Source organism: Trichoderma camerunense, assembly GCF_050948025.1.
Source record: "Trichoderma camerunense strain CBS 138272 chromosome Unknown V8C40scaffold_4, whole genome shotgun sequence".
NCBI lineage: Eukaryota > Fungi > Ascomycota > Sordariomycetes > Hypocreales > Hypocreaceae > Trichoderma > Trichoderma camerunense.
In genome coordinates, this window is record NW_028145366.1 from 427114 (window position 1) to 440181 (window position 13068).

The 13068-nt window shown below is 51.2% G+C and overlaps 5 protein-coding genes across 5 annotated transcripts; 3 read left to right on the forward strand and 2 right to left on the reverse strand.

The window, feature by feature from the left end:
• The first annotated feature begins 1459 nt into the window (after positions 1-1459).
• V8C40DRAFT_158330 (DUF2985 domain-containing protein) lies at positions 1460-4669 on the forward strand. Its single transcript, XM_083211408.1, has 2 exons — positions 1460-2630; positions 2708-4669. The coding sequence occupies exons 1-2, from the start codon at positions 1628-1630 to the stop codon at positions 4141-4143; spliced, it is 2439 nt and encodes an 812-aa protein (XP_083076061.1). The 5' UTR covers positions 1460-1627; the 3' UTR covers positions 4144-4669.
• A 636-nt stretch (positions 4670-5305) lies between these two features.
• Positions 5306-6606, forward strand: V8C40DRAFT_158333 (uncharacterized protein). The gene is made up of 2 exons (XM_083211409.1): positions 5306-5317; positions 5407-6606. Exon 2 carries the CDS (start codon positions 5519-5521, stop codon positions 6356-6358), a length of 840 nt encoding a protein of 279 aa, XP_083076062.1. The 5' UTR covers positions 5306-5317; positions 5407-5518; the 3' UTR covers positions 6359-6606.
• A 1478-nt stretch (positions 6607-8084) lies between these two features.
• On the forward strand, positions 8085-8951 carry V8C40DRAFT_285179 (uncharacterized protein). The gene is made up of 3 exons (XM_083222310.1): positions 8085-8488; positions 8535-8612; positions 8667-8951. The coding sequence occupies exons 1-3, from the start codon at positions 8100-8102 to the stop codon at positions 8818-8820; spliced, it is 621 nt and encodes a 206-aa protein (XP_083076063.1). The 5' UTR covers positions 8085-8099; the 3' UTR covers positions 8821-8951.
• A 1112-nt stretch (positions 8952-10063) lies between these two features.
• On the reverse strand, positions 10064-11508 carry V8C40DRAFT_285183 (pyridoxal phosphate-dependent transferase). The gene has a single exon (XM_083222311.1). The coding sequence runs from the start codon at positions 11460-11462 to the stop codon at positions 10083-10085; it is 1380 nt and encodes a 459-aa protein (XP_083076064.1). The 5' UTR covers positions 11463-11508; the 3' UTR covers positions 10064-10082.
• A 187-nt stretch (positions 11509-11695) lies between these two features.
• Positions 11696-12689, reverse strand: V8C40DRAFT_237027 (uncharacterized protein). Its single transcript, XM_083214168.1, has 2 exons — positions 12576-12689; positions 11696-12507 (listed from the first exon to the last, which is right to left on the reverse strand). Exons 1-2 carry the CDS (start codon positions 12620-12622, stop codon positions 11988-11990), a joined length of 567 nt encoding a protein of 188 aa, XP_083076065.1. The 5' UTR covers positions 12623-12689; the 3' UTR covers positions 11696-11987.
• Positions 12690-13068: the final 379 nt, after the last annotated feature.

Below are 13068 nucleotides of genomic sequence, written 5' to 3' on the forward strand. Positions count from 1 at the left end.
GGACGTTCTCCGTGCGGTGATATTAGAAGGGCGTACTCATACAGATGTAATGCAGTACTTCCGATGTCCGAGGAGTTAACGGGATGTTCCCAAGCAAGTCGAGCCACTCACTCCGTCATTTGCCCTGATCACTGGACGTGTCGAATGTACGAGTACGAACAGGCTACCGTACCCTTTGCGCAGGAATAGCCGCGTCGCGAGGGTAATTGGCATGTATGAGCATGTCGCGGGCAATTAGTCAAGAACGTGCTGCTGCTACCGAGAGCATCCGGGCGAGCACAGCCAAGCTTCACATGATGTGCCGGAACCCCCAGTTATTAAAATGGAGTGCCTGACGCTGAGTGCTCAATTACGGGGATGAAAGTGCGCTATTGACGTCGTGGATAGCAGAATGGATACCTACAGTAATATGGGGTAAGTGAGTGAGTGAGTGATATGGATACAGCGGGATGATGATGATGATGGCGATGATGGTGTTGTCACTGATGTTGAGTACGAGTAAGTGTATTTGTTTTGTTTACCTTTGGAATGGATTGAAATGAATTGAAGCAGCCCAATGCACAGCCTAAGTCAAAAGAAAACAAAGAAAATTAAAGAGCAACAACTGCCGCCCCCCTGTCCCATCTCTAATAAATTATAAAGAAAAAAGAAATCAAAGAAATAAAAGAAAATAAAGAATTCAATCCCAGACCTTCCCCAGTCCAGCTCTAGCCCAAGTTGCTAATTCGACCTTATCGTCTGACAAAGCAGCCAGCCATTACTCGATACGGGCCTCGTTGGCTGCATGTGACGTAATGGCACGTTGACGGGCTTCCAAGGTTCCCAATTTCCCTGCTCGTGGACGGCAAATTTGCAGCGTCTGTCGAGCGCTAAAAGGCGTAGCGCCCAGCCTGGCAGAGGGCCTGTGGCTTTTCGCTTTTTTTTCTTGTTCTTCTTCGCGCCGTTAAACTTTTTTCCCGCCCAGGACCGAAGGATCCGTCGTTCCGCCCGGAGGACGAGAGACGAGAAGACGAGAAGACGAGAGAGAGAGAGGCGCGGCAATTCAATTGATTTGCCGCTGTCGTCGTTGCTGTGCCGCTGTCAGAGTCAGTTGTCAGAGTCTGAAGCCGGTCAGAAGTTCGAATTGATCGCCATCGCCATCCATCACATCCAATTACATCTTCAGCTGGTGGTTCTACAGCTACTGTACATACTGTATAGTACTGTACGGTACTGCAGGCTACATCTTGATCTTGCTGCATTCAGCTGTATCACTTCTGTACTGTACTCGGTTCGGCGTGCTGCTGGCTGAGTATCTGCTGCTATTCCCCTTTATTCCCTCCCTCTCCGGCCATTGATTCCATTTTCTCTTCTCTTCTCTTTCTTTTCATTCTATAATATCATTTTTATTTTCTTTCTTTCTCATTCTCGTGTTTAGCCGCTTTTGTCTCGATTCCCTCATCTTCCCTGGACGGGGACGCTGTTTTTGCTTGTTTGTTTCGTTCGCATCATTTGCTCTGACTAAGCAGAACTTGACAATTGAACCGGCAAATCCAAACCCATCAAATAACTTATGCTGTGTCGCCAGCCACCCGCTCAGACCTGATACTGCACCGTCCGCTTCATTTCTCCCCCCAGTTCATCCACGATGAATCCCAACCGCTCGCGATTATCGCGATGGCGATCGGCTTCGTCTCGCCGGCAAGACGACGATGAAGATGTTGACCCGCACACTATCATTGTGTCAGCGCCGCCACCGGAACAACAAGCACAAACACAAGGACAAGTTCCAGGACAAGGACAAGGCCAACTACCGGGACAAGCACCAACTTCTTCTCTTCCGCCATCAAGACCGCAATCTGCATCGCCAGCTCCGCCAGCTGCGACCGGCGATGGATCCAACCTGCAACTGCCTCCGCGATACTCCGTCGGGGGCTCCAACCGCCGGCTGGGATCCATCTCGTCCCGCCGCTCCTACAATCTCCCCACGCCAGACGCCGCCGAGGAGTCGGAGACGGAATATTTCCCACCACTCGGCACCACTTCGAGCGCAGTCTCGCGAACTTCGAGCATCCGCGGCCGGGCACCGTCGACAGCGGGATCCGAGTCTGGTCGCCCAGTTTACGAGCGCACTCGCCAGCCTAGTATTCGCATCCGACGCAGCTCCAGCGGCGCCTCTGCAGCAAACCTCGACTATGCGTCCGAGAGCAGCGACAACGAGACGCGCAGATTCGGTGCGAGGCCGCGAAGCATCTCGCAGCCGATGCCCCCGGCCCAGGTCTATGATGCCAACGCCGCCAGACACTCGCGCCGTGTGCCTCAGCTGGCCCTGCCGCGACTGACGGAAGAAGGCTCGCGGCCAACCATGGCAGAGCTTGGAATGAATTCGCCCATTTCGCCCGCGAGATCGCTGCCCGAAGATCCGCTGGAAGACGACGATGCTCGTCGCATGTCTGTGGGCTCCGAGCCCTCGAGGAGACTGTCCAGGAAGAGAAAGATTAGCAGGCTGTTCTGGCCCGGCGGCTCCATCAATCGGGGATCCCAATCTCAAGCTGGGCCCGCCGATGCACAGCAAAACATCGATCCCGCACGGGCTCAGCCCCAATCCGATGAGTATGGCGAGGACCTGGTGGACTGGCTGGATATCATTGGTAAGCGGTGACCCCCATCCTCTCAGCCGAGTCTAGAACGAGCTCCGGCAGTTGCTGACATGTCTTTGTGTGACTAGATCCCGAGGTCCAGACTCTTTCGACCTTGACCAACGTGCAAAACTCCCTGTTCGTGCCTGATCTTGGCCCTTGGATCAATCGTCGCCCCACCTATGTCTTGTCACCGCGCGATGCACCGCTTGCACGGCTGGGCCGCCCTGCAGAGCGCGAGCGCGAGCGTGAAGAGGAACTGCCACCCGTCGAGGATGTGTCGAGAGTCGAGACTGGCGTCGAGTCCGTGGCTGAGGCCGAGGCCGGGGCGCCGGTGACGCTGCGCAGATCCGACACCATCACGTCCAGGCTCACAGACTCGCATTATGCCGCGCTGCCGCACGGCTTTAGCCTCGAGGGCTGGACCGAGGAGGAGAAGCTCGAGCTCGACGACCGCGTGCGCCACATGCTTCACTCGCGGCGGTCGCGCTTCAAGCGCACCATGAAGGGCTTCGGCCAGTACGTGCGCCGCCCGCTGGGCTTCTTCGTCACCCTCTACGCCACGCTCATCACCCTGTTCGGCCTGGCCTGGGTGCTGTTCCTCATCGGCTGGATCTACGTGGGCGACAAGCAGGTGTACACGATCCACATCATCGACAGCGTGCTGGTGGCTCTCTTCGCCATCATGGGCGACGGCCTGGCCCCCTTTCGGGCCGTTGACACGTACCACATGGCCTTTGTCGTACACTATTCGCGCAAAATCGCCAAAGCCAAGAAGCAGAAGCTAAAGGACAAGGAGGCCGGCATCATCGACGGCATCCCTGGCAACAGTGTCGAGCTCTCGCACTGCGCATCCGGTGATCCACTGGCCGACAACGCCCAGGTCGGCGGCGGTCTCGAACCCGCCAGCGCCGGCGCGTCGGTCGAACGAATTGCCACCAGCAACAGCAACCTCGCAGCACCGGTGCCAATGCCCCAGCCTGAGCAGGCCATTGTGGGCCAAGACGGCGACGTCGAGGCCGCCAAGCTCGACATTGAGTACGACGAGGACTCTCCGCTAACGTACAAGCAGTGGAAGAGGATGCGGCACCATCAGAAGAAGCTGGCCAAGTCGCACAGTTTCTACAAGCCCGACGAGACTTTTACGCACCACGCTTTCCCCCTTGCCTACCTGATTGCCATTGTCATACTGCTCGACTGCCACTCGTGCTTGCAGATTTCCCTCGGTGCCACCACCTGGGGCATCGACTACCACCACCGGCCATTTGCCATTACCACCGTCATCCTCTGTGTCAGCATAACGTGCAACATCACCGCGGGTCTGGTCATTACCATTGGCGACAGGAAGACGAGGAAGAAGGACGTGTGGAAGCTGCTGACTCGCCAGGAGCTGACGGGCGATGCCATCAAGCACCTCGAGACGAAGCGTGCCAAGGAGCAGAGCCGTAGCCACGACAGCAGTCAGAACAGTACTCAGGACAACTTTGTCCAGTCGGAGCCTGTCATTATCAAAGAGGATAACTAATCTTGTCTTTCTTTTTTTCTATATCTTAATTTTACATTTTCTATTTTCTCTCTCTCCATTATCCTCCTTCTCTCCTTTGATAAAATTCCACCGCGGGGTCCTTTGGGTGAACACATGCTTGATGGCATCAGGCGTAACGGATCGGTTGTTTCATTGCCTACTTTGTTTGCTCTAGCCATGCACCTCCCCCTCCATCCTGTGAAAGGGATGCATCGCATATTCCTCCTCGGTCCAGACCCTCGATACCATTTTGCCGGGCATATCACAAAAAAGATGTAAGAAGTCAAAAAAAGAAAACCGAAAAAAAAAAGAACAAAAGGGCCGCCGACGACCGGAGAAGGGAGGGGAGGGGGTGCTTATTGTTACGGGATGCCGGGAGTTCTTGGCGCCAGTCGTGCTCAGCTTCGGATAATGTCTTCCGAACTTCTAGACCTCGATCTCTGGCTATAGTTAGTCTAGCCGAAGGGTGTGTTTTGTTTAATTAATGAGAAACGCTTTGCCAACGATCGTGAACTTTTTTATTCCCCCCCGTCTGTCGTACCGATGCCACCCTGCATCGCCGCCTTTGTGAACCTTGTCCCCCATCCACATCCACTTACGGCTCGCATTCAATCTCCGCTTCATATCCGACCATGGCTTGCAGCAGAGTTTGTGCCTTATCTGTGTGTTGTAAGGACACGTTTATGAGAAGGATGAGAAAATAGAAAAAGGAAGGCCAAGGGCCTAGATCGCGAGAGGCACGGATGCTGCGGCATACTGTTATGCGATGTCCTGCGGCTTTGCAAATCTCGCCCGAGCCCATCCTCTTCTCACTCTCTCTTTCCTTCTCCTTCCCACATACTCGCACGAATGCTGTTTGTGGTTTTCGTGAGGTAACCGTTACACCGAGTCTGACAGCTGTCATTTGTCACCTTGCTTCATCCATTTATTGGTTACTTTTTGTTTTGCTTCTTTTCCTCTTTTGTCGCGGTTGGGCTTCCCACTCCGTCTTATCTGTGCTGTCGTCGTTCATGTACACGCCTTCATTCTGTGATTGATGGGCTTTGGGCAGCAGATCGGTGATGAGGCAGAGCGGGGGCCGGTGACGGGGTCTGGACTCGGGATAAAGATCGATCGAGATGGGCTCTTGTTTTACTTGAAATAAGAGAAGGGGGTTGCGCTGCTTGGGAGCTGGGTAGGTCCGTCGTTTAGCATCTTACCTCTCGCTTGGTATAATGCCTGCCCTTGTGGGACATTGCTGAGATTCATCTTCTTATGTGATAGTGTTTGCTGTCTCTTCGTTTCGAGATATATACTTGGTATCCTGATTGAGCGTAAAGACATTCGTGACAACAGCACACACGCAAAGAGAGAGGAAGAATAGAGAAGAGATACAATGGTTGCAGATCTCCCGCTCACCACCATTCCTCCATCGAGGCCACACACGCATACCATCATATTCCTACACGACAATCGCATTTTTGCGCGCGACACAGTCAACCAACTACACGAAGCTACTGACCTCTCATGGCGATCCATTATCCAAAACTTTGCCTCAACCAGGTGGGTATTCCCTCAAGCCCCCACCGACGAACCCCTCATACCATCTGTCCTGTCCATCTCCACGGGAATACAGCATGGGGTACACAGAGGCCAGCCAAGTTGGTGGCGAGGCGACATGAATGATGGCGACGAAGAACGGCGGCTACGAAATATGCTGCCCGGACTGAGGGAGAGGGTTCGGGAGCTACAAAAGGTTATACGGAATGAGGCGGTGATGCTAGGCGGCCGCTGGGATAGGATCATCCTCGGCGGGATAGGCCACGGCGCAGGCATGGCGCTGATGACGCTGATGAGTCTAGAAGGCGACTCTTTAATGGACGTGGATAGGAACAGGCCTCAGCGCCTGGGCAGCTTCGTGGGGATATCAGGACAGATACCGGTGTCCGACATACGACTCTCCTCGGCACAGCAATTCTTCAGTCCAAACCACGTTTCGCCAGCGGAGAAACAGGTGTTGAAGAAGACGCCTTTGTTGCTGCAGTACTGTAGTAATGGTGGGGAAGCGTACCTAGAGCAGGGCAGGACGTTCCGAGAGGTGGTCCTCGAGAGCGGCGTGGAGGATGTTTGCTGGAAGGAGTACGAGGATGCGTTTCCTTTTTTGAATTCGCCGAGGGGGGTGGAGGATATGAAGGGATTTTTCAGGGATAAGATGAACATGAGGCCGAACTGGTGATGAAGGTACGGGTCGGTATGGGGGTGTGGATTGGTTATGGTAATGCCTTTTAGGGTATCTTGTTATAAAGTTTTTACAGTGGCATTTGGGCATGGGAAAGACGTTTTGAAGCCTTTTGCTCCTGTTTTGCATGTCGTTTCGGACAGTTCATTTTAGATTGACTGGACGTCGAAAACGGTATATGATGTTTTTTGCCGTCTATTAGCGTTAGGATATGGCATAATAATCTTGAATACGAAGACTTGGACGGTTATTAATGCAGGTGATGATTGTGAAGTTCATAGAAGGTTTGAAGCCACCTGATTTGAGATGTACCATCATGTATACATACTTGTATAGTTTGTAGACGTGAGGCGTTCGGACCGACTTAGAACGCTATTGGTATTCTTACTCTACACTCACTCATACTCATCTTCATACAGATCTGTGATGCTCCTCTGTGGCACCCACCAGAGTACACATGGTCTCTGAATCCCGAAGCGAGTTAATATGAGAGAGAAAAGGATACATTCACCCTCCAATATGTGACACCTGGTATCTGAATGTGGCTGAATTTCCTGGTTCGAGATCATCGCGCACAGTGCCACTCCTCCAATCTTTCGGAACTCAACACTTTAAAGCTGAGCTGAGCTGCCACATGCAAAAAGGACATCCGGGTCCACGCAAAACAGGCATATGATCATCATGTAACCCCTTGCTTCAAGGGCGGATCTATACCACATAAGCTTGGGAGGGACTCTGTAAGCCACGCGGGAGATCCCTGCTAGTTGGGGGCTGTATAACGTCAGAATCGGGGTGCCGATTTTGAGACGATGATGGTCGAGAAGTATGCTCTGTCTTCGGCTGTGGAATAAATGAAAGGTATTTGTTTTTGCATATGGAAAGACGAGTGATTGGTCGTAGTAGGTGCGTATGGATCGCCTCCCAGAGGCGATATTATGCCCAGCAATGCATCCAGGAGCTATCACTAGAGTACAGAAAAGTACCGAGATCAAGACTCATGCTTCCGTTAGGCTCGAAAAACTGCCAAGAAATCCACCGCAATGGCTTCCTATTTGAACCCTGGTGTGGTGCCGGAGCCTGTGATACTCTGTGCCTGGCGAGTTGCATGACTGTGCCCACCTTTCTGAAGACGAACTGATGGGGGATCGACATGCAGACTCTTGATGGCTTCTCGCAGTTCTCCGTACAGTACATGAAGGTTATCAAAATGACGGAAACCCGCCCATACGTGGCTTGCATATCATTGTTTTGCACAAACAAAGAGCGTGTATATAAGTGTCTCTGAGAGCTGAACAGAAGGAATCACCCCTCCTAACATCATCTGTCTAAATTGTCCACATCTCTCTTATCGTAGGATTCTCAGCTTCACAGCTGATCCTAATTCTCCACCGAGCTGTTACGCTGCTGAAGACATAATTTGCATGTTCGGCGCTTAAATCCTCACAGGGGGTGCTATGTGTCGATCCTTGTGCAACGTCATGTTCCGTGTCTTACTGTATGTCTTGCACTTTTATGAATGAGCACCCCATTTTCCTCTTCTTGTTCGTCTTCCCTTGGTTCCTTGTTCGCTTGAGTTTCTCCCTTCTTTGTCGCTTGTCGCTCCTTGTCTCGTTTGTCTTTAAGTGCACTGTTCATCCAGCATTCGCAAAATCTTCATTCTTTCTTGTCCCCTTTGACTAGTTATCGTGATTACATCTGTTCAAAATCAACTTTTACTCAAGTCCTGCACGTAATAGTGATGATGGATGCTCCTCCACCTATTGTCATCGGCCTCGATGGCCTTATCAAGCACTCTCTCCCACGCATCGCCAAGTTTCGCAGTGCCGCAGCTGCCATGACAAATTTTGGACGGCTATCGCCATTTCTTAAGCGCCTTCAAGTCAGCGTTCTGCTTCTGGGCACCATTTACCGTAAGATTTCGCAATCCGATACGATGCCGGGATCCGATCTATGTGTGGGCATCTGTCATGATAGCCTTGCGCAGACTCAAGGCATGATGGAAGCTGTGATGCGAGCAGATGATGATAATATGTACAATGTCGGCAAAGGGGTATTGGTTGAGAGGCTGCCTGAAGAGATTGACTCTTTTATTACTTCTGTTGAGCTTTTGAGAAGCACATATCGAGAGTACGTGTTGCATGATCTCTTCTCATCAGCTGCTAATTATGGACAGAGCACAATACGAGTTTATACTCGAATCTATGAAAGAGCTTACCGAACTAAGGCGCGACTACTCCGAGCACTTGAAACAGTGCACGCATAATCAAGCAAAACAGGCGAATAATAATATTACTAACACGTCAAGTGAAGATGAGCGGACATCGGGCTCGGATAATGGAACGAATCTGACTGAGCCTGAAACAGCATCACCGCCTGGTTCCTCGGAGCGAAAGTCTAGGCAAGAAAAGACGACACCTGTAGAGGATACGGCTATTGAAACCTCAGTACCGGTCCAATAGGCCTAATTGAGACATGAAGAAGAACATTCTTGTGGCACCATTAGAAGAAGCTCGGCGTGAGTGGATACATTGATGATAGCTGAGATGTAGGCTTCCAGACAGCAGATCTAGCTTCATAGGTCACTGTTGGGGTTGAATTTGATGCAGTGAATGTGATGGTGATACGTTGAGTACTGGCTGGCATACCTTTGCGTCTAGATTCTGAAATAGTAATAAGAAGAGCAGTATATGTATATCTCTGCACGCGTAATTAAAGACGATTTACAGCAAAATTGTTGGAAGCATCACTGCAAAAAACTTGGTTGATTTCTTGATATCCTATGTGCAGCTATACCAATCTCAATCCAAATGGTGTCTAGTCTCCTCAAGCTCTCACGCCTCTACTTTCCAATCCTTGCTACATCTCAACATCCAACAGCTGAAGTGGAATCCGCTACCCAATCAGCCCTATTCCACCCATGTTGATGATACCACAGCCTTGAATTACTCGTAAGCTTCCCAAAAACGAAACCAGAGACCTCTAGACACCTCCCATTGGCCTCAATGCCGAGCCCTCGCTCTGTGTGCAGCCATGTTTTGGGCAACAGGAGCCATTTCGTTCCAGGCCGGGATGTAGCGTCTAACTGGACGTCCCGACTGATATTCCATGCGCCTGCATCGCCCACAGAGATACGGCTGGGCATAGCACCACGCCGCCTTGACGGTCTGCCCGCTGGCGCTGCAGAATTCGAAGTCTTCCCGGCGGGCGGACTCGCACTGGGATCTGAGCTTCACGTCGAAGCATCCGCACATGTAAAGGTAGGTGTCCCAGTCACACATTTTGATGGTGCGATGGTTGATGGAGAGAATGTGGGTTTGCCGCGTTAAGGATGGTTTCTTGAACTGCAGAGAGAGTGTTGTCTTGGTGGGTGTAGACAAGGGGAAGCATGGAGAGAGTGAGGGAGAGGAGGGTATAAGTAGATGCTGCTGAGAAGTGAATCTCTCTTGATCCTAGAGATTTCTTGAACTACTTGGATCAACATCACTCAAAATTCTGGTGTCCAGCTGCGAGCGAACGGCTGTGGCTGCTCGTTTGGCCAAGCGACACCTCGATTCACGTGTGTGGAGTAGAAGCCGACGTATATTGGGTCGTGTCTTCTTGGCATTGTTAGAAGCGTGCGTGAATCAGGTGTTTATACTTAATAAAGCGTTTGTACAAAAACCTGAAAGACCTTAATTCATATTCCTTTCACGAGGTTCTATAGCGTAATCTTGTACAACCTTTATACAACCAACTCTTCCTCTACTACATCATATGCCATCTTCAACAACCTCACAATCTCCTCAACCTCCTCTTCCGTTATAGTCAACGGCGGTGCCACAATAACATGATCGCCATTCACACCATCTACAGTCCTCGACCCCGGATATACAGCCAGGCCGCGACTATGAGCTGCTTCTTGCATTCTGCTAGCAAACTTGATCGCTGGCTTGAACGGCTGCTTTGATGCTCTGTCCTGCATAAACTTAATCCCCAAGAATAAGCCTCTACCGCGAATCTCTCCCACATACTTTACGTCTCCGAGAACACACCGCAGTCTGGATTCCAAAAGAGCTCCCCTGGAAAGACACTTTGCCACCAGATCATCACGCTTAATGATTTGCTGAACAGCCAAGCCCGCCGCGCAGCAGGCCGGATGAGCTTGATACGTATGCCCATGAACGAAACTCGCCGAACCCCTTTTCAAGACTTGGACGACCTTTTCACTAATCAAGACGCCCGCAATAGGCGCATATCCTCCCCCCAGACCTTTCCCTAGCGTAACGAGATCCGGCCTCACGTCACCTTCTCGCTCAAAGGCGAAATACGACCCCGTCCGGCCACTGCCACACATGATCTCGTCCAAGATGAGTAAGATGCCATATCGATCGCACACTCTCCTGATCCCTTCGAAATACCCCTTTGGCGGCGTGATACAGGCTGCAGTTGCTCCTCCCACAGTTTCCGCCACGAAAGCAATGACTGTTTCAGGACCCACGTGCTGAAACTCGTCATCAAGCTCTTGAACCAACCGAGCAGCGTACTGTTCCTCTGTTTCGGCGTCTCGCTGGCCGCGATATGCATATGCCGGACTAACGAAGCTCACATTGTCGAGTGTCAAGACGCCATCATAAGGAATTTTCCTCGGCAGATTACTGCTCACGCTCATGGCCCCAATAGTATTGCCATGATACGCCTGTCTCCTAGCAACGAACCTCTTTCTCTGCGGCTGGCCGTTTTCGACATGATATTGCCTCGCAAGCTTCATGGCCGCATCCACGGCTTCACTACCAGAGCAGACAAAATAGGCCTTGGTCAAACCAAAAGGCTTGCTCAAATCGGTGAGGGCATCAGCTAATTCTTCGGCGCTGGATGTCGTGTAAGCCATGGTGTGTACGTATTCGATACTCGAGTACTGCTGCATAATGGCATTTTGGACTTGTTTGTTGCCATGGCCGATGACTGACACGGCAGCGCCGCAGCACCCATCGAGGATGCGAGAACCATCAGCCAGTGTCAGGTAGATGCCCAATCCAGAGGTGACCTTTTGAGGGCGTTCAATGAGAGAGCGGTGCAGGAGGCTGGGTTCTCGCTCCCCTGTCTGTGTGTTGGTGATGGTCATTTTGGTCCGAGTTGTTGAAGTGATGTTGCTTGAAGACAGAACGGGTAATTTACTTTTCTTAAACTGAAAGATATATCTTACAGCATCACGACAATCTTGTAATCAACATGGATCCTAGTCTTGTGGATATCGTATACTCCGCACTCGGATCATATGCCGCCGAAACTAGCATCTAAGGGCGGGAATCCCCCATGTCATGTTCATAATAGGGCGCAGATAGCGTCGGATGTGGGTGAATAGTAAATATAGCTTGCAATCGATCAATTGGCAATGTGAGCTGGATATATAAGCGCAGAAAACAATTCGAAAAAGTCCAAAAAGTAAGAATACCATACTGTGGCAACAAAGTTCATCAACATCGTAAGCTTAAAAGCCGTCTCACCTATCATATTTGCCTTCCATCATCCCTGTGTCATATTCTTACGCATCTTTATATCCTTGTTCCGTAACATCATCACTCAAACCACTCATCCTACCTCAAAATCATCCTCAAAACACCTCCATTCAATATCGGAACATGCCTCCTCACGAGATGCGAATACATCCCCCGTTCCTCTTCAGCATCCTCGACGGATCCGTTTCCACAAACCTCGCACAATACAGCTTAAGCACCTTCCACACCTCATACCCATCCATAGTCAAGCTCACCAAGTCATTCATATGCGCCGAAATATTGAACTTGATCAGCAGCCCCAGCATCTTGCCCTCACGCACCTGCTCCCTCGTCTTCTGGCTGTTGTGCCAACAACTGACATGCACCGCCTGCGGCATCTCTTCCAGCACAGCCGTGTCGAAGCCCGAGAGCTCCGCGACGGCCATCATGGCGCTGGACCACGGCGCCCAGTTCTCGGGCCCGATGAGCTTGAGGTCGTCGGGGAGACGCGTGATGTCCAAGCTCTTAAGTGAGGGTGATTCTAAACCCTTGAGTGATGGTGAGCGCTGCAGCTTGTCGGGGACGTTGAAGTAGGTGATTTGGGCATAGTTTGTGTTGTGCTGGAGTTTGATGGGGAGTTTGATGGGGGCTTTGAAAACAGGAATTTTGGACCTTTTTTGATGTGAGCGTCACGGAATAAGTGTGTCATTGAAATAATGATATAAAAGGTTGTGTGTTACCTTGGCGAGATGGCCTTGATGGTTCTCTTTGGCGTTGGAGTCTCCATTGATGCTATCTTTTCTGATCTTCTCTCACTTGACACTCTGATGGAACTTCCCAGGGTTACTTCAACGACAATCCATTATCTGTCCGTCAGTCTGACGCACATATTCGTATATCAACCTGATATCCCGTCCCCACCAGCACGTCGGCATTGGGCAGCTGGGCATCGACTCTCTGCGTGCCACGTCTCACCCAGTAAACGTGTCCAACGACCAGCAAATTGCCATTTAATCATCATGTGAGGCTACAAAGCTACAGCATCGAATTATCCGCATCTGCTTCATTTTTTCCCTCCTCCAGCTTATTCGAAATTTGATCTCGGCTTGTCCTTCTTACGGCCTTTCGGCAGTCCGATCGGGAGTCGGAATAGCGATTGCGGGGCCGGCGGGATGCATGTCCGTATTACTTGAAGTGGCGGCAAAGGGAACCGAAACGGTACACATCCGACTG

Excerpts from the sequence above, each read along its gene's own strand:
- V8C40DRAFT_237027 (XM_083214168.1), bottom strand. The coding sequence starts at position 12,622 with ATGGAGACTCCAACGCCAAAGAGAACCATCAAGGCCATCTCGCCAAG. Across the intron at positions 12,508-12,575 it reads ATCAAGGCCATCTCGCCAAG|GTCCAAAATTCCTGTTTTCA; the intron begins GTAACACACAAC and ends ACATCAAAAAAG.
- V8C40DRAFT_158330 (XM_083211408.1), top strand. The coding sequence starts at position 1,628 with ATGAATCCCAACCGCTCGCGATTATCGCGATGGCGATCGGCTTCGTCT. Across the intron at positions 2,631-2,707 it reads GGACTGGCTGGATATCATTG|ATCCCGAGGTCCAGACTCTT; the intron begins GTAAGCGGTGAC and ends TTGTGTGACTAG.
- V8C40DRAFT_285179 (XM_083222310.1), top strand. The coding sequence starts at position 8,100 with ATGATGGATGCTCCTCCACCTATTGTCATCGGCCTCGATGGCCTTATC. Across the intron at positions 8,489-8,534 it reads TTGAGAAGCACATATCGAGA|AGCACAATACGAGTTTATAC; the intron begins GTACGTGTTGCA and ends AATTATGGACAG. Across the intron at positions 8,613-8,666 it reads TACTCCGAGCACTTGAAACA|TGAAGATGAGCGGACATCGG; the intron begins GTGCACGCATAA and ends TAACACGTCAAG.
- V8C40DRAFT_285183 (XM_083222311.1), bottom strand. The coding sequence starts at position 11,462 with ATGACCATCACCAACACACAGACAGGGGAGCGAGAACCCAGCCTCCTG.
- V8C40DRAFT_158333 (XM_083211409.1), top strand. The coding sequence starts at position 5,519 with ATGGTTGCAGATCTCCCGCTCACCACCATTCCTCCATCGAGGCCACAC.